The 21,379-nt window shown below is 37.3% G+C and overlaps 4 protein-coding genes across 5 annotated transcripts; 2 read left to right on the forward strand and 2 right to left on the reverse strand.

Annotated features, from left to right (window-relative positions):
• Window positions 1-1,350: 1,350 nt before the first annotated feature.
• On the forward strand, window positions 1,351-6,651 carry LOC126661198 (uncharacterized). Of its 2 annotated transcripts, none has more exons than XM_050355016.2 (5): window positions 1,351-1,497; window positions 2,753-3,043; window positions 4,355-4,442; window positions 5,203-5,269; window positions 6,156-6,651. In XM_050355016.2, the coding sequence occupies exons 2-5, from the start codon at window positions 2,914-2,916 to the stop codon at window positions 6,189-6,191; spliced, it is 321 nt and encodes a 106-aa protein (XP_050210973.1). In that variant the 5' UTR covers window positions 1,351-1,497; window positions 2,753-2,913; the 3' UTR covers window positions 6,192-6,651. The 2 variants fall into 2 exon arrangements, with proteins under 2 accessions (XP_050210973.1, XP_050210972.1); XM_050355015.1 differs by having other exon boundaries at window positions 1,357-1,497; window positions 6,182-6,651.
• Window positions 6,652-6,864: 213 nt separating this feature from the next.
• On the reverse strand, window positions 6,865-8,270 carry LOC126661954 (uncharacterized). Its single transcript, XM_050355837.1, has 4 exons — window positions 8,237-8,270; window positions 7,781-8,142; window positions 7,338-7,626; window positions 6,865-7,280 (listed from the first exon to the last, which is right to left on the reverse strand). Exons 1-4 carry the CDS (start codon window positions 8,268-8,270, stop codon window positions 6,865-6,867), a joined length of 1,101 nt encoding a protein of 366 aa, XP_050211794.1.
• Window positions 8,271-14,163: 5,893 nt separating this feature from the next.
• On the forward strand, window positions 14,164-15,134 carry LOC126661955 (agglutinin-like). Its single transcript, XM_050355839.1, has 2 exons — window positions 14,164-14,930; window positions 15,120-15,134. Exons 1-2 carry the CDS (start codon window positions 14,235-14,237, stop codon window positions 15,132-15,134), a joined length of 711 nt encoding a protein of 236 aa, XP_050211796.1. The 5' UTR covers window positions 14,164-14,234.
• A 433-nt stretch (window positions 15,135-15,567) lies between these two features.
• Window positions 15,568-18,516, reverse strand: LOC126661956 (uncharacterized). Its single transcript, XM_050355840.1, has 6 exons — window positions 18,254-18,516; window positions 18,012-18,067; window positions 17,421-17,726; window positions 17,205-17,351; window positions 16,580-17,111; window positions 15,568-16,426 (listed from the first exon to the last, which is right to left on the reverse strand). The coding sequence occupies exons 1-6, from the start codon at window positions 18,514-18,516 to the stop codon at window positions 15,568-15,570; spliced, it is 2,163 nt and encodes a 720-aa protein (XP_050211797.1).
• Window positions 18,517-21,379: the final 2,863 nt, after the last annotated feature.

Raw genomic sequence — 21,379 nt, forward strand, 5'->3', positions numbered from 1 at the left:
CAATCTAGCTTATCCACTCGAAGATAAAAAATACACGTCAACTATATCAGAAAGAAACACATGACTTAACTTTTCAAAAAAGAAGGGAATGAAAACTTCAAAAATGGTGCTTGAATTCTTTCAATATTATTATACTTATGCTTGAACTTTATATTTGTTTGATTAAGTGATTGCTTTAAAAAATTTCTATTAAACACAAATCATGTCTCTAATTTATTTTAAGAAGTCATGTCTCTTATATATGTAACTCATCATGAATTATATATTTATTCAAATATATTTTTCTTATACTTAAAATTTGTTGAAATTTTATCATATTTACTAATAAATAAATATTTCTTCTAATTTGAAAGCTAAAATTATCATTTTTTGATTCCAAAATCTTAATTTAAATTTTTAACTTTTATTCAGAAATATTATTATATTACTTTTTTATTCTTGAAAAAGAAAATAAACTTTTACTACACAATTAAATTTATATTTGTTCATAATAATCACTATCAAAATTCAAATATGTGAAAAATATTATAAATAATAGAAAAATAAATAATAAAGTGAGTGATGATTAACAAAATATTTAAAAATATTTAATATTAAAAATAACTTTTATAATTATTTTAAGGTCTAACGGTATTAGAAAGCCAAACTTTTTTAACTTCTTGAAAATCTAGCCAGATCTTTTATAAATTATAAATATATCCCTATTAGACCAATTTGCTAGAAATCTATTCACTTTTAAAGTTGATGTGGTAATTGATGTGCCTGAACAATATTATATCTCTATTGATGATTTCTTTTTTTTATAAACTTTTCTAAAAATTGACATATTCAATGACAATTGTAAAAATTATTAAATTAATTTTGGATCATTAAATATGTATACAACAGATTTGTCAAATATGGATAGATTTTTAGATATATTTTATCAAAAGTTGAGATTTAGCTTTTTAAATCAATAGATTTTATTATTGGGAAGTTCTTACCTAGACCCGGTCCATGAAAAATTCATGGACATATCCAATGAGGTGTTAGAGATATGAGAAGAAAGAGAAAATAATAAAAAAAAGGAAGAAAATTATATTAGATTTTCTAACACTTCATTGGGTAGGTGCATGGAAAATTCATGGACCGAAATTAGGTAAGAATTTCCCTTATTTTAATATGTAAAAATAAGTGGTGTCATCAAATCTAACAAAATCAACTGACACATGAAATTAGCGAAAAAAATCTCTAAAAAGGCAAAATTAGACACACAAAGGAGAATTTAAATTCTGAAACTGTACAAATTACAAAATTTAGACACCATTAAGGTTATTTTTCCTTAAAAGAACATGTATTATAAAGCTTAAAACAAATCCAACAAAAACCCTCTCTTTCATTTTTGGTTAGATTAAATTTACAGTAAGCTTGTGGATTATCAATCTATTGATCATGTAATTATCAATATTTACCCTTTCGTCTCTCTCTTTGAGACCTCTTCTAAGGAAACATTTTAAGGTATGTTTGGCAACTTTCTTTGTTTTTAATTTTGTTTATGTTTTTAAATTTTTGAATATAGTTGAAGATGGAGTTTTTTAAAGTATGAAACTTTTTGATAAAATGCATTGTTAAAGTTAATTGGGTAGTTCTTGAAATTGGTGTTTTTGATATATGTGAATGATTTTGAAGGTGAGATTGATGTTAGAGAAATGTTATAATTTCTAAGTAAAAAAATAGAATTTGCCATTCTTGGTTTTGTAAGGAAAAATGTTAGGGATCTGCATAATCTCTCTCTTGGACTTGGTTTTGATGAAAGATCTCCGATTGTTATAGTTAATTATGGAATTTATATGTGATCTTGAAGAAATGGGAGTGCTTTTTTGTTTATAAGTGTTCTTTTAATTATATCAGATGGAATAATTTTGCCTCTTTGTTGTTGTTGTTGTAGTTAGTAGTTATTTTATTTGAGGGTATTTGTGGAAGAAGAACACGGACTTTTGATTGTATGATTTTGTGAATTTAGTTATTGCGGAAAATAGGATGTTTGTAATTTGAGTTTAAATCTGGTGGTTTGATACTCGGTGTTGGTTACCATCTATTAGTTTCATAATGTCAAATCGGAAAAAAAAAATCTTGTAGCTGATACATACGGATCATCTGGGAGATGTATTTAAAAGTGTATTTTGATATTGATATGTGGAATAAGATATGCAAACGTCTAAGGCTACTGATACTTGGGGTTAGTAAGTGAACGAGTCAACTCGGAGGAATAATAAAGATATGGTAGAAGCATGCATTTATATAGTAACTTTTAGTTTGAACGGATGCCAATTACCAAATATTGGGCGATGAATGACATTGGTTATAGTTATGCAGTTCGCAACTTTCACTCCTTTTGTTAGGATAATGCTCAAGGACAACTTCGGGAGCTTTTCATAGTTCATACATGTTTTTTTAGATCACTTACTTAAATATATGACTATGCTACTGAAATTATGTTCTTTTAGATCACTTAAGTATTTTTGACATCGAACAAAGTCATAGTGGATCAAGTTAACTTCTGATTTCGTATGCTATTTAATATGAAAAGAGAGCTATTGTCGGAAAAAACTATAAGATTGTTTTTTATTAAGAGTTGAGCAATTGTTGCATTTTGTATGAGAGGATTATGAGTAGTTCAATTTTACTCTGACAAGAAGAGTTTTAGTTATTCTTTGAAGTTGAATACTTACCTCTATTTTCCGTTTGTTTCTTTTCTGACACAATCTGTTAGCCCATAGAAAACCATTTTTATGCCAAGCAATTCTTCTGGAAACCTTGTTACGTACCAAGCTTCGAATTTATTTTATAAAACCGTCCGGGAATTCGTAAAAAGGACTACTTGCCAACAGCTTCATCGTCACTGTGTAAAGGGAATGGTCATTCAGTTCGAAGATGGAGGTCAGTGCCAGAGGTTCCCATTCGAATGAGAAGCATCATCTAGAATGCCCAACATCTACCAATCCCGGAAATAAACCTCCTGAAAAAGAAGTGAGAGTGTGCACTTCTGTGTTTGTCAATCATGGTAACTACATTTTTAAATTTTAACAATAAGAGCTTTATGATTAACTTACTGCATTTCCTTCTTTTATATTGAATTTGACCAAAAACTCGTAATTTTTCAGCAATTTTCTCATGGAAAAACTTTATGAGTAGAAGTCTTTCTTCGTAATTCTTAGAAGAAATGTTTTTGTGTGTCAATATCGATCATGTCTGATATTTTTATGATTATACAGCTTACAGATGAATACTCAATTTCGTAATAACTAATCATGTGATTCTCAAGTACTGTCATTAAATTTGAGTATTTCAGAAAGTAAGAGAATGAACAAATTTCTCTATTAGATTGATGATCTGAGAGTCCATGAATTGCTACTCTTTTGATTTGCTAATAAGAAATTGTATGATGAAACAGAATTAAGCTCCATTTTACTTCGTGGAAGCTATTTGTTTTCTTCATTTTCTTCCTTTTAAAAGGACTTGGACGGCTTAATAAAATTAATCAATGGTAAATGTTTCGTGGCAAGGGGGAAGAATCGCCATACTTAAATAAATTGATGTATGTGTTCAAAGCAAGAATTCTTGGACACGACTGTCAGAAACTCAAGAAGTTTCTTGTGTTAGTTATCAGCCACTTCCCATCCTTTTTGCTTGTGTCACTGGCCGTCAGTCATCAGCCATTCAGTCTTTAATTTACCCCTTTGTAGTGCAATTCTTTCATATTTATTTATAAAATTGGCGATGTCATTGTAGGTCCAAAGTCTCAAGTTCTTTGTGTGCTGAAAGAAAATGAATATGTTCCAATGAACTTTGAACAATAATTTATGAATTCCCATTTCTTCTCAACTTAATGTAAAGTCCTGCTTCTATCTCATCGTCATTACTTGTCTGTGGGCATTGCTTTCTCCATTCAGTAACTGATACACATAAGATGGCACTTGTCGTATTTGATTCTGGCCTAAAGGTTTACATAAAATGAAATTTAGCCTACCAATTTAATCTCCGAAATTATATTAGCAGTATTGCTGTGTGAATAGAGATGAATTATGCATCATATTAAAACAGTGACTATATAAAGCAATCATATATGCAAAGTATTATTCCTAATTTAATGATTATATCAAGCGATCATATACATGCAGGATTCTTAATTATTCAGAGAAGTTTTTAAATCTTGAAAAAGTATATCTTTGTTTGTTGTGTTGAGGAATCTTGTCTTTCTTTTTGATGCAATCTACTCCATTTGCCTTTCTTGATTCATGATTTTTATTTTCCATTTCTTTTAGTTTATGTTTCTTTTTCCTTGAGCGTAACTTGGTTAAATGTAACATTGTAGCTGCACTTTCTTGGCATGAGAATAGGAGAAAGTGGATTGGAGAGCAGTCTAAACAATCAAAAACAATGACCATGGATCCAATCATAAGGTATTATGTCGTGCTTTTGCTTATATTATAACTTACAATTTATAGCTCATATGTTCGTATAGACGCCCAAATTTTAATAGCTGTGAACTTTCTCTTTGCATTTGTACCCAATATGTAACAAATTGGTTTGAAAGAAGAAAAATAAGTATTATAGTGCAGTTTAAAACTGGGATAAAATATATTTATGGTCAGATTTTTGCAATTGTACTGCATAAAGTAATTTGCTTGCAACTACCATGCAGCCATGCTCGATAATTTGTGGAGTTGAGTTATAGGAGATTTAAGTGATTTTCCATTCCAAGGACGAGCCTTGTTTTTGATGTTATAGGGAAACCATATCTCAGCTTTTAAATGAGTTTGAAATTAGAAGTTCATTTATATTTTCCTTCAATTATGTAAACGTTTACATACGATTTTCTTAATTTTGGTTTAATTTTTTATTTGAGGTAGTTTATGAGCTTTGAATTTGAGAAAGGTTAACTTTGAAGTGGTTGCGATAGCATAAGAGTGTTCATTAAACTAGCGAGTTAGGGGTCTTTTTGTTGTGATAAACTAAATGACGGAAATGGTATTCTACTAGCTGCTGCACTTAGGATGGAAAACATCTTGCGGACTATCACAATGGAAATATTTTATACATGTGAATCCTGAAATTCATCCTTACCTTTTGACTAGGATTTGCACCAAAATGCTAAGTACATTTACAAAAGGGGTTGATGTCTTTCTGTTTTACATCCACTGATGCTATTAATTTCTGCAGCTGGTCAACGACATATGAAGATTTGCTTTCAACTAATGAACCTTTCTCCGAACCAATACCTTTACCTGTAAGCATTTTCAAACTCGAAAGAATTGTTGAATTTAACTGTTTACTTCCTAGATTCTGACTAGTAGGATAAGTATGCTTGTCAACTGTAATTTTATGTGAGAAAGGGTTGAAAATAGACCATAAAGGAACTGACAATAAAGTTACCACTTATGCGCTGTCGAAGATAGTCATATAATTTAATGTAAACCCATCCATAATAGAAATGGAAACAGAAATAGAAACAACACTGGAAACAGAAGCGGAAATAGACGCAGATAAATGATGTTTAGAAAAATTAAAAGAAATGGAAAATGAGGGAAATGTGTAAATAACAAGAGTATATTTATCAACATAATAAATATAAAGATGTGTGTATAGATTTTAATTTTAATATAAAATAAAGATACTAATTCCATATTCAAGTAGATGGTCATCAAGTATTATACAACTATGATAAAACATTATTGCAAAAAAAAAAATCACAAACTATAACATGTTTTGCAATTTTAAAACAAACGTTAAATTTTTGAAATTCAAAACACTAATTATCAATTTTCTGCAATTTGAAACACCTTTTAGTTTTCTGATGAAAAAGTGTTGATTGAACGGTGTTTCGAATTGCAAAAAATTGATAATTCTATCGGACAAAAAATAGTGTGTTAGCAATTTATTTACCTTTCGGTTTCAATATTTCTTTTACCAATGAGGATCAGGGGGTTGGGGAAGGAAAGAGACAAAGGTGACTCCTTTCTAGAAGATGCATTCTGTATTGAAACTTGAAAACCAGAATGAAGCAATCTGGATCGAATAGGGCAGTTCTTAGTGATACCAACTTAAATGCGAATGATTTCAACTTCCGATTTCGCCAATGCTGCTAACAGCGATTTGCTTAATTTTTTCTGCAGTTGATTCAGATTGGTGAATTTTGCAGGAGATGGTAGATTTCTTAGTTGATATTTGGCAAGACGAAGGCCTCTTTGATTAAATATTTTATATGGTGGTAGCACTGTAGTCAATTGCAGCGTTTTTCAGATTTGGATGAAAGGTAAAGAATTAAACTGTTATGCAACCGGAAATGCAGTTCGGTGCATTATAACTGATTTTTCGAAATTCAAGTATGCGGTTAAAAGACTCCGTCTGTTGTATTTTTACGTTGGTACTTTGTGGAGTAGTCGGTCAGCAATCAATTCTTTCACCTTTTATCTTATATTTCAAGCTCTGATAGTAATTGAAGCTTGACCATTCATTTGTAGCAAAATGGATCTTGCTAGTTTCCTTGTAATTCATCTCTTATGTTAATTTAGTAGCTATAATTTTGCTGCTGGGTGTTGTATTTAGTGTAAACTCAGAAATGCTTTTGATTCTATGCAGTAATGAGAAGAAACATTTGTATTTGGTAAATGGAACCAGAAATACTGTTATATTTTGGGATAATGTTAACGAAATTTATAAACTATACATGTTTTTTTAATTTAATTACGAGCAATGTATCAATTGTATGCAGGAAGTTGTATTTTTTTCAATTCGATACATTATGTTGACATGTCACTCTTGGCAGCATGTATGAATTTTTTTTTCCGAAATGATGAAATATCATTAATAATGGGAAACCGACTACAAGAGTCTCGAGTCTGGCCACACCAATTGTGCTAGATTATTACAACAAAAGCTATTGTCTCTAAGGGCTTTTTTGGCCAACGAATGTGCCACCCAATTGTTTACTCGTCTAACGAAAATGAATGAATGCGGCATAAGAGTTTCCGCTAACACTTTACAATCTTGAATAATAACATCACAGTTGTAATCTACATTTGAATTCTTTATCATGGCATCAATGAGTACCTTTGCATCCCCTTCAAATATTACTTCTGTTAGTTGTAGACTTTTTGCAAGATTGATTGCATCTCTCATTGCCATTGCCTCAAGGATTGCCGGTGAAGCCACATTGAAATAGCGAGAGGTAGCTGAACTAATAGCCAAACCCCTATGGTTACGAACTACCACCGCTCCAACACCTGTACTCGACCCTCCTGAAAAGCTCCATCAAAGTTGAGCTTTGTAAACATTAACGGGTGGGGGACTCCAACCAGATGGTTCACTTGGCGCGTTGGCGGTTGTGCAGGGGCGAGTTATGGCAGGAGGCCGTTGTCCAGCTCTAATGAATTCGTTCTGAAGGACCATAGCATTCCCCACTACCTCAGCTGGCTCATCATGCTTCTCCCGAAAAATCATAGCATTTCGAGATCGCCAAATTGCCCACAAGAACCAAGAGACAGTGGATAAGAATCCGACCTTCTCTTTTTGCTCGCTATACTTGTTTTCGAGCTTTCCCCACACCTCCCTCAATCCGTTATGGTCATCAATCAGTTCCAGTACCTGCGTTTGAGACCCTAACCATTTGAGACCCTAACCAGACTGTTTCAACAAATGGACAAGAAAAGAGCAAGTGAAGCACCGTTTCCCTGGAGTTGCAACGAGGGCAGCGATTATCCTTCAATGGAATTCATTTGTGGATGTTGTCATTTGATGCCAGTCCGTTGTTCAAGACTTTCCACACGAAGGTTCGGACATTTGGAGTGACTCCTAACTTCCAGATGAGTTTCCAGTTCACCTCAGCTTGAGCCCTTAAATGGTGACCTGAACTAGGAGCTCTCTCGGATTGAGAGTGGTAAACATGGTAAGCCGTTTTCACATTGAATCCTCCTGAAATTGAGTGTTGCCAAATCAGTTTATCTTCTTGACCCGTACTGCTCACAGGTAATTGTAGAATCTCCCCCGCCTCTTCTTGACTAAAGATGGTCCTTACTAGATTGCTGTCCCAGGTTCTATTTTCTGCATTAATCAAGTTTGAGACCCGGTTAACATATGGGGGCAGATCCACACTCAGGTTGACTGCATTGCGAACTTTAGAGGGCAGCCATGGGTCCTGATTAATGCGGATACTGTTGCCGTTTCGAACTTGCCATCGGACACCCAAGTTAAGTACCCCTCTTCCCCTCAAAATGCTTTTCCACGCCCATGAGGCGTTAGAATGAGAGCTCGCTTGAAGAAAGGAATCGTGTGGTTGGGTAGTTGATGGGGTAATGGTTCGGTCGGTTGTTGGGTTAGGGTAGTGGTTTAGGTTAGACTTGGTTTTTTTTTTGTCTTTTTCTAAATTAAATTAGGGGTATTTTTGGTGTTTTGAATTTATAAGGTATTTTGCTGACGTGGCAGCCGACATGGCACCGTCAATTTTTTTTTAATAAAATATGTCAGTTGACCAGAAAAGACAGCGTCAGGGATATTTTCTTCACATTTGGGGTTTAGGTGGGTTTGTGAGTGCTACCACAAAGATCAGGGGGTTTAATGCTCGTTTTTAAACTTCAGGGGGTTTTGTGCACGTACCTCTAAAGGTCATGGGTCATGGGTGATTATTAGCTGTTTTACTTGAATAGTACTATTATAGTTGCTCATGGAATTCCAGTTACAGTTATAGACCTCCAGTTGCAATTGATGGAATTCCATTAATTTAGCTTTTCTTATGCTCAGTGATGGACATAGATTTTTTTCAAGGGATCCAAATAATAATTATATTATAATTTATAATATAATTTCAAATAAGAAAATAAATTAATATTATTTTATTTACAAAATTAATAATTTAATACATATATAATACTAACAGATTATAGGAGGCAATGTGAAAATATGACCATAATGCAGGTTAGAGGTGGCCATGGGCCGGGTCAGCCCGTGAACCGGCCCGGAACCGGCCCGGTCAAACCCGGCCCGGAACCGGTCAAACCCGGAACCGGACTAAAACCGGCCCGGAACCGTACGAATGGCGGTTCCGGGCCGGTTCCAGATTTGTTGAACCGTGAACCGGCGGTTCCGGGTCGGAACCGGCGGTTTAAGGGTCGAACCCGTTGATAAAAAATATATATTATATATTTGAAATACATATTATATCTTTATTATATAATATATTTATTTTTACAATAAAATATATGTTATATTTGTTTTATTTAAATTTTTGGTTAATATTCTAATTTTTAAAACAAAATTCTTTATTTTCTTATAATATTAACTCCGTGAGTTATTTTATTGTTAAATTATATTTTTTAGTAATTAAATTTTAAATTGTTTTTCTAAACCGTCCTAAACCGGAACCGGAACCGTCCGGTTCCGAACCGTCATGGAACCGTCTCTTAGGCGGTTCCGGGCCGGTTCCACTTTTTCTTGAACCGTGACCCGGCGGTTCCGAACCGGAACCGCCGGGTTATGAACCGTGGCCACCTCTAATGCAGGTTATGTAAGAGGAAGAGGAGGAAGTAATAGAGGAATTTTTAAAATGTCTGGAAACACTTTTATACAAGAATCTAAACCTAAACTTTGTTCTTATTATGACACACATGCAAGATATATACATTGTTGAAATATACCGTAAAAAACATGGTTATCCATTAGGCTGTTATACAGAAGCAACAGATCACATAGTTTGCAACTTACTTTTTTTTCAAGACCTTTCATTGTAGATAATGTTCATGTAGCAAAAACTTGATAAATATATATGTTGATTGATACAATAGTATCATACTATAACTTGATTTGAGGAAATTAAATTCTTAACTATTTTTGATTTAATGAATCCAAATTTGTGAAAAAGAAAAGAATATATTTTCTAATGAGCAAACGATCACTTTCACCCCCGAACTTGCGTCAAAGTATCAAAAAAGTTCAAAGCTGGAAATGGGATCACTTATACCCTGAACTTGTGTATTTTTGGTCAAAAACCCCCCTCCCCACTCTCACCTCAGAGAGTGAGGTACACTCTCCAGTTTTGAAAAGTGGTATTGTTGGTAAAGTGGATTTTTATAGTAAAAAGGTCTAAAATGGTCCTAAATTTTTATAAATTTTTCTTTTAACACATAATAATTAAAAAAACAATTAAATTTTTTAATTTTAAAATTATATATATTAAATTAGTATTGTCTAAAAAATGGAGGACCTCTTTGCAATTTTTTATAAAAAAATTATTATTTTTTAAATATTTTAGGTCTCAGGCGAGGAGGAGGAGCCTCCTCGCCTGAGACGAGGAGCTGCTGCTCCTCATTCCGAGGAGTGACGAGGAGCATCTGCTCCTCGCAAAAACGAGGAGCAGAGCTCCTCGTGAAGAACAGACCCAATTGGGTCTGTTCTTTGTTAAAGTGGCACGTCAATCTCACTCTCCAATTAAATCTCACTCTCCAATTAAAGTGTCACGTCAGCAAATTAGGTGCCTTTTTGAGTCGGTTTACACAAGTTCATGGTATAAGTGATCCGGTTTTCCAGCTTTGGACTTTTTTGATATTTTGACGCAAGTTCGGGGTGAAAGTGATCCTTTGTTCATTTTCTAATAAAATTTACACTTTCTTTAACCGTGAGAGGGAGATCCTTTCGAAACTGTTCCTTCCTTACAATTTAAGGCTTCTATATAAACTCTAATCATATATTGAAAAGAAAATCTTAAAAAAATTATATACAATTAAACATATAATTAGTAAAAATAAAATGCAATTTTGAGGATATAGACGAATAAATTTGGTCCAAAAACATTAACGAAATCGATATGTATTGATTGTTTGTTTGTTATCAAATTAAATTCAGAACTCGCCCGATTTGCATACTTCATATTTGGACATTACCTAAACTAATATTTGATCTTTTTCATAAATTTCAAATCTGCACTATATCTCCATCAATTTATTACAAAAACATTATTAACTAAATACTCACTACAATTTGTTTCCTTAAACATGGACTTCTTTATTCCTACAGGAAGAAGGTCAACTTGATCATAAGATAGATCCAGATCTATCATCTATTCATACCTGTAATTTTCAATTTGCTAGTACAATTGGATATAATAGACAACGTGCTTCCCTTAAATCCTGAATTTTTACCGTTTTAATTTGATATAAAAAAAATCAATTAAGGTCAATTTTAAAAAAAAAAAATACACCATTTGATATTTTGCCTCGTTTTACTCCCTTAGATGAGGTGTCAAAATATGATTTGAGTATTTTATATATACTAGAGCTGATGTGACGTAAAATTATTGGACAATTTGAAACTAAAAAAGTAAAACTAGTCAAAATACTTTGTGTTTTTTTAAAGCTAGGAGTTTAGCTTTTCTTTTCGTTGGTGACGAGGAAACTCTTGGCGGAACCCGACCACCCTGTAGAGGCGGAGTCCAACCACCTGGGTAAACTCTCGGAAAAGCTAGTCTCGGCATTTCACTGCCCAGACCTCCCACTTAATTGTTCTTTGTATCATGTTCAGGAAGTAAAATGAGCCTGTGTTAAATCTTAAATTTTTCAACTTCTCTCCACATATGGATTAAAATATTTTGCAGTTATCGACCTTCGGTATTTGGTAATTTAATTTTTATTTTCTTTATAACGAAAAGTTATTTATTCATTTTAGGCGAAGTTTTATTTATAATGTAAAATTCTTTGCTAATCAACTTTGCTTATGTAAGGACATTGAACGATAGAAAAAAGAAAGGACATTGAAGAATCATACATTGAAAAGCATGACACATGAAAAATCATACCACTGAAAAAATGATTCACTGAGGATCATACCATTAAAAAACGAAAGACTTAACATTGGGGTTCTTTCGCCACATAAGCAAAAATTCGCTTGAAATGAATGTGTAATTTGTCATAATAAAAATCAAATTATCAAAATATAACAAATAAAATATTAATTACCAATAAAAAAAATTATAGTTTGGTAACCGCAAAATATTTTAACCTTGTGTGTGGAGGAAAGTTGAGAATTTAAGATTCAAGGGAAGCTTGTCTCTATCTATTTATATATCAAATTGTACTTGTAAATTGGGAACTACAGTTATGTATAGATCTCGATCTATCTTGTGATCAGTTGACATTCTTCCCCTTAAAATAAAGAAGTCTTTGTTTAAGGAATTAAAATGCAGTGAGTAGTTAGTAAACAAGAAAAAAAAATGTCCTATAAAAGGGCTTGATGTCCAAAACCCAAGAACTCATTTCTCAACAAACTCTGTAAGTCATGCAAATTTTCTTCTGTTATTATTGTTTTCATGTTTATTTCCATATCATGCATTGATCTTAAATTTTTAGGGGCCGTTTGGTTTAAGGTTGGGAATGGGAATCGGAATGGAAATCGAAATGAAAAGGAATGAGAATGAAAATGATTGTTTCCATTTTTTTGTTTGGTTCAAAGTGTAGAAATGGCAATGGGTAAAATTTAATAAAAAATTATTTATTATATATTATTTTTTTAAAAAAAATATTTTTTAAATAAAAAAATTATATCTCTTTAAAAAATTATTTAAAAAAAAAATTAATTAATTTTTGATTTTTTTATTTTAAACATATTTTTTAAAATTTAAAAATAATTTTTTTAATAATTATATATTTATTATTTATCATTAAAATATTTTGTTAAATTTTGATTCTCATTCTCAAAAGTTCATTCCCATGGGGTAAAGGGGGAATGGGTGATTCTCATTGAAGGGGTAATCACATTCCCATTTCTTAGTGTAATTTGACAAAACAAACATAAATAATGGAAATAATTCTTATTTCCATTTCCATTCCCTCCTTTTTTTGGCGAACCAAACGGCCCTTTAGTGTTGTCAATTAGCTTTCTCATATTAGTTTAAAAAAAATATTCTTTTCAATCAAACCAATTCTATAGCAACTCTTTAGAGGTGAAAATACCAGTGTTTTAAAAACTGAACCGATGGCTGAACCGGTAAAGCCAAAATTAAAAGTTTGCGATGAATTTTAAGTATTTATCGACATATTTTTTCTCACTAATTCTTTTCATCAGGTTTGATAGCATTCCAACAGGTTTAATGATAAGTTTATCCGGTTCAATTCGGACCAAATCGGTTCAACCATATTTCCGATTTTTTGTGTTTTTTGAGTTTGACCACTGTTTGGATCTTAGTCCAACCGTCCGGTCCGGTTCAAAAAACACTGGAAAATATGATAAAACCAAATTAGCCAATGTATTTTTATTGATAATTTTAGTTAATTTAATTAGTTTGGGTTGGATTAATAAAACGATTTGGTTCGGTTATAGTCAACAACTTAAAAAACGGTAATTTGAAAAAATATTTCAACTTTCAGTTTGTAACCAATGAGTTATGATTCAAATTGATAGAAAAACATGTTTTTAGTTTGTAGCAAGTTAAAGTACAATTTTTAAAATTTGGCAAAATGAGATCTAATTTTTTTATTTTATTTTGACATTTTCTAGCACTTATGCATTTTCTTCACCAAATGATATCGTTTTGTCAGTTTTAATGAGTAAAAATTATTTTGGCAATAAAATATTAACAAATGAAAGGTAAGATTTCTTATACCAAATTTTTAAATTATGCTTAAATCGGTATAAACATAATAAGTGGGGATTTTGTTTGCAATTCCAAAAGAAAATTGAGTTAATTAATAACTAGATAGTTTTAACTTTTTATTTAATTTCTAATTTTATTGATTTAGCCTACTAATTCAATCCAATTCTATTTTTTAAGAATTTAGTTAATTTAATTGACTTGATCGGTTCGAGTAAAGATATAAAATAATATTGGTTAAACCACTGTATTTTTTGAAGACTCATTGACATATATCAAATCACAACTTTTCCGTTTGTAACAATTTAAACGCAACGCTTAAAAGTTGTATCACATCCTATCCTTTTAATTTTTTACATTGAGTAGCATTTCTATTTTTTGACATCGTTTTATATAAAGCGGCGCCGTTTTAGTACCCATTTTATTTTAAATTTCATAAAAAAAATGAAAACTAGCTACTCAATACTAACAATTGAAATTTGAAAAGATAAGACGTACAATGTGACGTTTTAAATATTGTGCTTAAACCGCTATAAATGGATCTACTTATAAGATGTACAATGAAACAATGTTGACGTAAATCTACTTTTAAATTGTAATAATATTGGTGCAGTTGGCGATGAAAGTATATCTGCTTACGATATGTAAGACTCTGGTGGTGGCAATATGGCTTGGTTTAATAACAACCACAGCAGCAATTTACGAGTACCCAGTCGTAAGATTTACACTTGTAGATGTTACTGGCCAAAGCTACTCTGATTTTATTGACGAGCTGCGCAGTCATTTAGTGACAGGAGACGACGTGCGCCATGGAATACCGGTGCTACGAAGCACGGTTGATATAGCGCAACGGTTCGTTTTGGTGGAGCTCACGAATCTGCAAGGAGTTACTATTACGGTAGCAGTGGATGTCATCAATGTATATGTGGTTGGCTATCGAGCTGGGAATCGGAATCCCATTTTCTTCCGTCCTGACAATGAAGCAGACTCAGTGGCTATTACTCATGTTTTCCCAGGTACGGATGGACAAACATTGACAAATGGAGGTAACTACGATGACCTCGAGCATCATGCAGGTGACAGATCTGGGATTAATTTGGGCTTGCATGCATTAGATGCTGCTATTTCAGCGCTCTATGATTTCGCCATGGGCGGCCATGGCGAGGTTCCGCTTGATAGGTTGCTACGTTCTTTCATGGTTGGCATCCAGATGATTTCAGAGGCAGCGCGATTCAATCTTATCAGGGATGATATAGGAGTCAGAATTGATGAAAACCAAGAACGCCCGCCGGATCCTCGCATACTTAGTGATAACGTAGCACATAGCCCGCTGGTGGCACATAGCCCGTAGATGGCACATAGCCCGTGAATTTTTTACCGAGTAGAGTGCTCGGGTTTTGGAAAAGACATGAATTCTTTTTAATCTTTTTTATTCATTGAGGGGAAAAACTTATGTTTGAGTTTTACAAAAGCCTAACTCAAACATAAGTGAAAAAATCCCTAGGTACCTCGAAATTGAAAACAAGTGGCTACTGATAGTATTTCCGAAGAACCTGGGAGTTCCAAGTTCTCGGGAGCACTCTGCCTGACATGTGTGCAATCTTGTAAGCTCCTGCTCGTCCGACCTCAGTGACTCGATAGGGGCCTTCCCAATTGGGTTCGAGCTTTCCCATTCCAGCGTTTCCCTTAGCAATGTCTGCCCGTCTCAGGACCAGATCGCCGACTTGGAAACTCAAGGGTTTGACTCTCTTGTTGTGATACTTGGCCATTCTTTGCTTGTATGCTTCGATTCTTAGCGCTGCCTGCTCTCTTCGCTCTTCCAACAGGTCTAGGCATAGTTTCTGTTCTTCCTCGTTCTTAGCTTCATCGAAGAACTGGACCCTTAGAGTTGGCATCCCGATTTCCACAGGTATCATTGCCTCACACCCATATGTCAAAGAAAACGGGGTGTCTCATGTGCCTGCCCTTGGCGTGGTTCGGTAAGCCCATATGACCTTCGGTAGCTCTTCCAGCCACTGTCTATCAAACTCCCCTAGTCTGGCCTTAAGCCCTTTTAGGATCGTCCGGTTGGTTACTTCGGTCATCCCATTGCTTTGCGGGTGAACTACCGAAGTGAAACGCAGGTCAATGTGCAAGTCGTTGCAAAATTCCTTGAAGGCTCGACAGTTGAACTGCTTCCCGTTGTCAGTTACCAACGCTCTGGGTATACCGAAACGACACACGATTTGCCTCCAGAAGAAATCCCTGATCCGGGCTTCTGTGATGGTACTCACTGCCTCTACCTCGATCCACTTTGTGAAGTGATCTACTGCCACTATCAAGAACTTTTTCTGCCCCGTGGTTGGCGTGAAAGGTCCCAGGATGTCAATTCCCCAAGTTGCAAACGGCCAAGGACTGGTAATAGGACACTGCTCTGTAGTAGGAGCATGTCGGATGTTCTGGTGCCTCTGACAGTTTTCACACTTCTTTACTATCTCCTCTGCTTGCCTGACCATTAGGGGCCAGTAGTAGCCTTGCAACACTGCTTTCTTTGCCAACATGCGAGGAGCTATATGTGCCCCACAAATCCCTTCATGTATTTCCCTCAAAACATACTCCCCTTCCTCTGCTGTCAGGCATCTCGACCACGGGTGGGTGAATGACTTTCTGTACAAGACTCTGTCGAGGAACGCGTAGTACGGAGCTTGTCGCAAGATTTTGTAGGCTTTATCTCTGTTTTCTGGCAGAGTTCCATCCATCAGGTAGTGGGCTATACCTTGCATCCAATTTTCCAAAGGCTGAGTTAGGAAAATGGTTTCGTGGTTGTCGATGCTGGAATGTTTTTGAACAGAGAAATGGACCCCTGGTATCTTTTCGTTCACTGTTGCTGCTTTGGCTAGTACATCGGCCTCTTGATTTTCCAAACGAGGAACTTGCTCTATCACCCATTTTCCTCCGAGCTCCTGAATCTTGTTCAAGAAGAACTTGACTCTGTCCACGTATCTCCTCATTTCCGAATCCCTAGCTTCAAAAGTACCCAGGATTTGACAAACGACTAACTGAGAATCACTCCTTATTGTTACGTGCTCGGCCTTGACCACGTTTACCATTCTTAATCCGATCAACAGAGCCTCATACTCCGCAGCATTGTTGGATGCCGGGAAATCGAATTTCACCGAGTTTCGGAGTGTGACTCCGTGAGGGCCTTTCAAGACCACACCTGCCCCAGATCCTTCCAGATTTGATGCCCCGTCGACTTCTAAGACCCACCGTAGAAGTTGTTCGTCAGGTTCCTCAGGTTGGTCGCTTGTTGTGGTCTCGGCTATGAAATCTACCAATACTTGTGCTTTCAGAGCCGGTCTCGGTTCATACCGGATGTCATATCCTCCCAGCTGGACCGACCAGCTGACCAACCGTCCCGACATCTCTGGCCTCTGCAGCGCCTTTCTCAGAGGTTGGTCCGTATGTACTACAATGATGTGAGCCTCGAAATATCTCCTTAGCTTTTCCGCCGCCACTTTCAATGCCAAAGCAAATTTCTCAATTTTTGGATATCTGACCTCCGGGCCTTTCAAGACCCTGCTGAGATAGTAAACTGGGGTTTGCAGACCCTTATCTTCCTTCACCAGGACTGCCGCTGCTGTCTCGTCATTCACCGAGAGATACAAATATAAGATTTCCCCAGGCTCAGGTCTACCTAGCACCGGGGGTGTGCTGAGGTAAACCTTCAGTTCTTCAAAAGCTGTGTTACACTCCTCTGTCCACTTAAAATTCTTTGTATTCTTCAGGATTTTGAAAAAGGGCAAACATCGTTTGGCCGAGCAACTCATGAATCTTCCCAACGCCGTTACTCTCCCGTTCAACTTTTGTACTTCTTTCACCGAGCTGGGTGCTTTCATGTTCATTACTGCCTCGATTTTCTCCGGGTTCGCCTCGATGCCTCTCTCCGAGATGAGGTGCCCTAGAAATTTCCCCGAGCGGACTGCGAAAACACACTTTTCCGGGTTCAGCTTGAGGTTAAAACCCTTTAGCTTTTCAAAAGTTTCTGCCAGATCCTCTGCGTGATCCTCGATCCCCTTGGATTTCACGACTATGTCATCTACATAAACCTCGACGTTCTTGCCCAGTTGATCTTTAAAAACATGATTCATGAGTCTTTGATAGGTTGCCCCAGCATTTTTCAAACCGAAAGGCATCTTCTTGTAGCAATAATTCCCCAGATCCGTTGTGAAAGCTGTCTTTTCTTCGTCATCTTTACTCATCGGGATCTGGTGATATCCCTGAGAAGCATCTAAGAATGCGTAGACCGCAAATCCGCATGTTGCGTCCACCAGTTGGTCAATGTTTGGCAGAGGAAAACTGTCTTTTGGGCAGGCATTGTTTAGATCAGTGAAATCTATACAAAGCCTCCATCTACCGTTGGACTTCTTGATCAAAACCACATTAGCCAGCCACTCCGGATAATCTACTTTCCTGATGAATCCAGCTTTCAAAAGCTTTTCCACTTCGTCTCGGATAGCGATTTATTTCTCTAGAGAGAAAGTTCTTTTCTTTTGCTTGACAGGCTTGCATTTAGCATCCACGTTTAACTTGTGCGAGATGATCTTAGGGTCTACCCCCCCAATATCCTCTGGCTTGTTGGTAAACTCCTCCACATACTGTTTTATCCGAGCTATAATAGCTTCCCGGTGCTCGTTTGGCCAATCTATCCCCAGCTTTACACACATCTCGGATCCCTCTGTAAGTTCAATCGTTTCTAAGTTTTCTCGGGGTTTCTGGGCTTTCTTCTCTCTGAGGAGCAACTCCGGTGTATCGATGTTCATCGTTTCCACCGTGCTGCCCATACTGGCCATGTAGCATTGCCTAGATAGGGTTTGATTTCCCCTGATAGTTATAACCTCGTTTTTCACTGGGATTTTCATCATTAAGTAACGGATACTAGTCACTGCACCTGTGCTATACAACATAGGTCTACCAAGGATACCATTATATGCTAGAGGCATGTCAACTATCATGAACAGTGATCGTACCTTCCGTGTTGGTTCCGCCAGGATCCCCTCTGTTCCGTCCTCCTGAGGTATTTCAACACCGAGTTCCAAGTCTAGCTCGACCATGCCTTCTGGGGTGACCGGAGCTCCTCCCAGCCCCAGGAGGGGAATGTTCACAGGTTTAAGTTCAGTTTTGGATCCTCCCATCGACAAAAAGACTGACAGAGTCAACAAGTTAACCGAGCTGCCATCGTCCACCAGCAATCGTTTTACCCATTTCGATCCACTGATGGCTGATACAATCAAAGCGTCTTCATGAGGAAAATCTACTCCTTTCGCATCCTCTGGTCCAAAAACAATGTTAGGCCATGGCGACCCCGTGGAAACCGACATCACCATCTTTTGCTTTTTCTTTCTGCGTTTGCGACCATACTCGGATTCTAAAGTTCCTCCTGAGATAGTGTTGATTACTCCTGTGACTTGTGTTTTCTTTGATGGGGATTGGGCTTCCCTACTCCCCCCTGGCTCCGATCTGATCGAGTTGACCCTCGTATTTCCTCGGTCTTGGCCCTCCTTGGCCACAACAAAATGTTGTAATCGCCCCTGGCAGACTAACTTGTCTATCTCACTTCGCAAACGTCCACATTCCTCTGTTTCGTGGCCATAACCATCATGAAAATCACAGAACTTGGATCGGTCTCCATCTTTCACTAGCCTCGGTGGATAACGAATCTCTTCGTTGTTGTGCTTGATCCAGGATAGAATCTGCTCCCTCGGTGCGTTAAGTGGTACGTATTGTCTTGGTACTCCTGCTCGGTCCACGTATCCTTCCGTTCCTCCTCCAATACTGAAACTTGGCTTCGTACCAGGACCCGTATTTGGCGGACTGGTTTGAGCATTGAACGGCTTGTTACCCCTGTACCCCGAAGTCTCATTCAGAGGTCGGTACCTATCTTGGCTGCGGTTGGATCCCTGAGTATTCTGCGTTTTACTGGGAACTGGGCTAGCCATCCCGTAAGATTTCCTTTGCCTCTCCTCGTCGAGATTGATATAATTCCAAGCCCTGTCCATCAACTCGGTGTAAGTGTCAACCGGGTTGGTGATCAGGCTGTCTCGGAAGACTTGCATGCTGGTGTTATCTTTCATAGCATCGATGGCGGTATCATCGTTCAAATCTTCTATCATGATCGCCTCGGCATTGAACCGAGCAATGTAAGCTTTCAAACTTTCTCCCTGCTTTTGAAAGCATTTCTTCAAATCACTGGATCTTTTCTTTCGTTCGATGCTCGGGGCAAAGTGAGTTTTGAAAGCCATAGCGAGCTCCCTGAAACTAGTAATAGAGCCCTCCTTGAGGTTCTGGTACCATTTTTGCGCTGCATCGCTCAACGTTGAAGGGAACACTTTGCACACCGTGGCGTCCGAGACACTTTGGACTCCCATGGCAACCTGAAAGCAACTTAAATGAGTCATCGGGTCGGATTTACCGTTATATCTGTCAATGGGCGGATATTTAAACTTATCTGGAAATGGGTCATCCCATATAGCCTTTGACAAGGAGCTAGCAATGCCACAGGTAGTGAAAGGTCGAGACTCTGCCTTGTGCCCTTTATGCTTATCTAGCTCGGCCTGGACCAGACGAGTAACTTCGTCATGCAAAGTTTTCTGATGCTGTGACGCTGCACCCGAGCTGTGAACACTTTCTGCCCCGTTTCTCCTGACCGGTGGAACTCCTGCTCTCGCGGTCCGCAGAGGATCTGCCTCCGGGTCTGGGTCTCCCCTCCCCAAACCAGCGTCACCGCGCTGTGTTCCCGGGGGCAGATTCTCGTCTTGCACCCCCTCCCTTCGAGGAGGAGGAGGATCATTCCGACCTTCGTCTCTCGGAAAAGGGCGATCATGCCGACCTTCGTCTCTCGGCAGATTAGTGTCACGATGATCATCACTTATGTTTGAGTTAGGCTTTTGTAAAACTCAAACATAAGTTTTTCCCCTCAATGAATAAAAAAGATTAAAAAGAATTCATGTCTTTTCCAAAACCCGAGCACTCTACTCGGTAAAAAATTCACGGGCTATGTGCCATCTACGGGCTATGTGCCACCAGCGGGCTATGTGCCATCCACGGGCTATGTGCCATCCACGGGCTATGTGCCACCAGCGGGCTATGTGCCATCGACGGGCTATGTGCCACCAGCGGGCTATGTGCCACCAGCGGGCTATGTGCCACCAGCGGGCTATGTGCCATCCACGGGCTATGTGCCATCCACCGGCTATGTGCCACCAGCGGGCTATGTGCCATCTACGGGCTATGTGCCACCAGCGGGCTATGTGCCATCCACGGGCTATGTGCCACCAGCGGGCTATGTGCCATCTACGGGCTATGTGCCACCAGCGGGCTATGTGCCATCTACGGGCTATGTGCCACCAGCGGGCTATGTGCCATCTACGGGCTATATGCCATCTACGGGCTATGTGCCACCCGTGGGCTATATACCATCTACGAGCTATGTGCCACCTGCGAGCTATGACAATCCCGGGTCACCCAGAGACAACAGGTTATCCACCCCGAGACAATAGATCAAACTTGCTCAAGCTTGATCTATGAACAACCAAGAACCTATCCTAGCATTTTTTATCCTAAGTCTGAGTCAAGAACCCATACATGAAAACAACAAGAAAAAGTTCACACTACTGGAACCAGCTCGGAAACTAGACTAAGTTAAGTATGCAAACATGATTGCCACATACTTAGCCAAAATTTTCAAAGACAGAAAACAAAAAACTTCACTCAGAGAGACAACAA

The sequence above is a fragment of the Mercurialis annua genome, linkage group LG8, assembly GCF_937616625.2.
Source record: "Mercurialis annua linkage group LG8, ddMerAnnu1.2, whole genome shotgun sequence".
Classification (NCBI taxonomy): domain Eukaryota; kingdom Viridiplantae; phylum Streptophyta; class Magnoliopsida; order Malpighiales; family Euphorbiaceae; genus Mercurialis; species Mercurialis annua.

What these genes read in the sequence shown, in the direction of transcription:
- LOC126661954 (XM_050355837.1), bottom strand. Translation starts at nt 8,270, where the DNA reads ATGGGCGTGGAAAAGCATTTTGAGGGGAAGAGGG. An exon ending in GCATTTTGAGGGGAAGAGGG is followed by an intron (nt 8,143 to 8,236) that starts GTACTTAACTTG and finishes TTCGCAATGCAG; the next exon opens with TCAACCTGAGTGTGGATCTG. An exon ending in AAGTCTTGAACAACGGACTG is followed by an intron (nt 7,627 to 7,780) that starts GCATCAAATGAC and finishes TCTCAAACGCAG; the next exon opens with GTACTGGAACTGATTGATGA.
- LOC126661956 (XM_050355840.1), bottom strand. Translation starts at nt 18,516, where the DNA reads ATGAAAATCCCAGTGAAAAACGAGGTTATAACTATCAGGGGAAATCAA. An exon ending in TTTGATCAAGAAGTCCAACG is followed by an intron (nt 17,727 to 18,011) that starts GTAGATGGAGGC and finishes ATGTTTTTAAAG; the next exon opens with ATCAACTGGGCAAGAACGTC. An exon ending in GGCGTTGGGAAGATTCATGA is followed by an intron (nt 17,352 to 17,420) that starts GTTGCTCGGCCA and finishes TTAAGTGGACAG; the next exon opens with AGGAGTGTAACACAGCTTTT.
- LOC126661198 (XM_050355015.1), top strand. Translation starts at nt 2,914, where the DNA reads ATGGAGGTCAGTGCCAGAGGTTCCCATTCGAATGAGAAGCATCATCTA. An exon ending in TTCTGTGTTTGTCAATCATG is followed by an intron (nt 3,044 to 4,354) that starts GTAACTACATTT and finishes GTAACATTGTAG; the next exon opens with CTGCACTTTCTTGGCATGAG. An exon ending in CCGAACCAATACCTTTACCT is followed by an intron (nt 5,270 to 6,181) that starts GTAAGCATTTTC and finishes TGAATTTTGCAG; the next exon opens with GAGATGGTAGATTTCTTAGT.
- LOC126661955 (XM_050355839.1), top strand. Translation starts at nt 14,235, where the DNA reads ATGAAAGTATATCTGCTTACGATATGTAAGACTCTGGTGGTGGCAATA.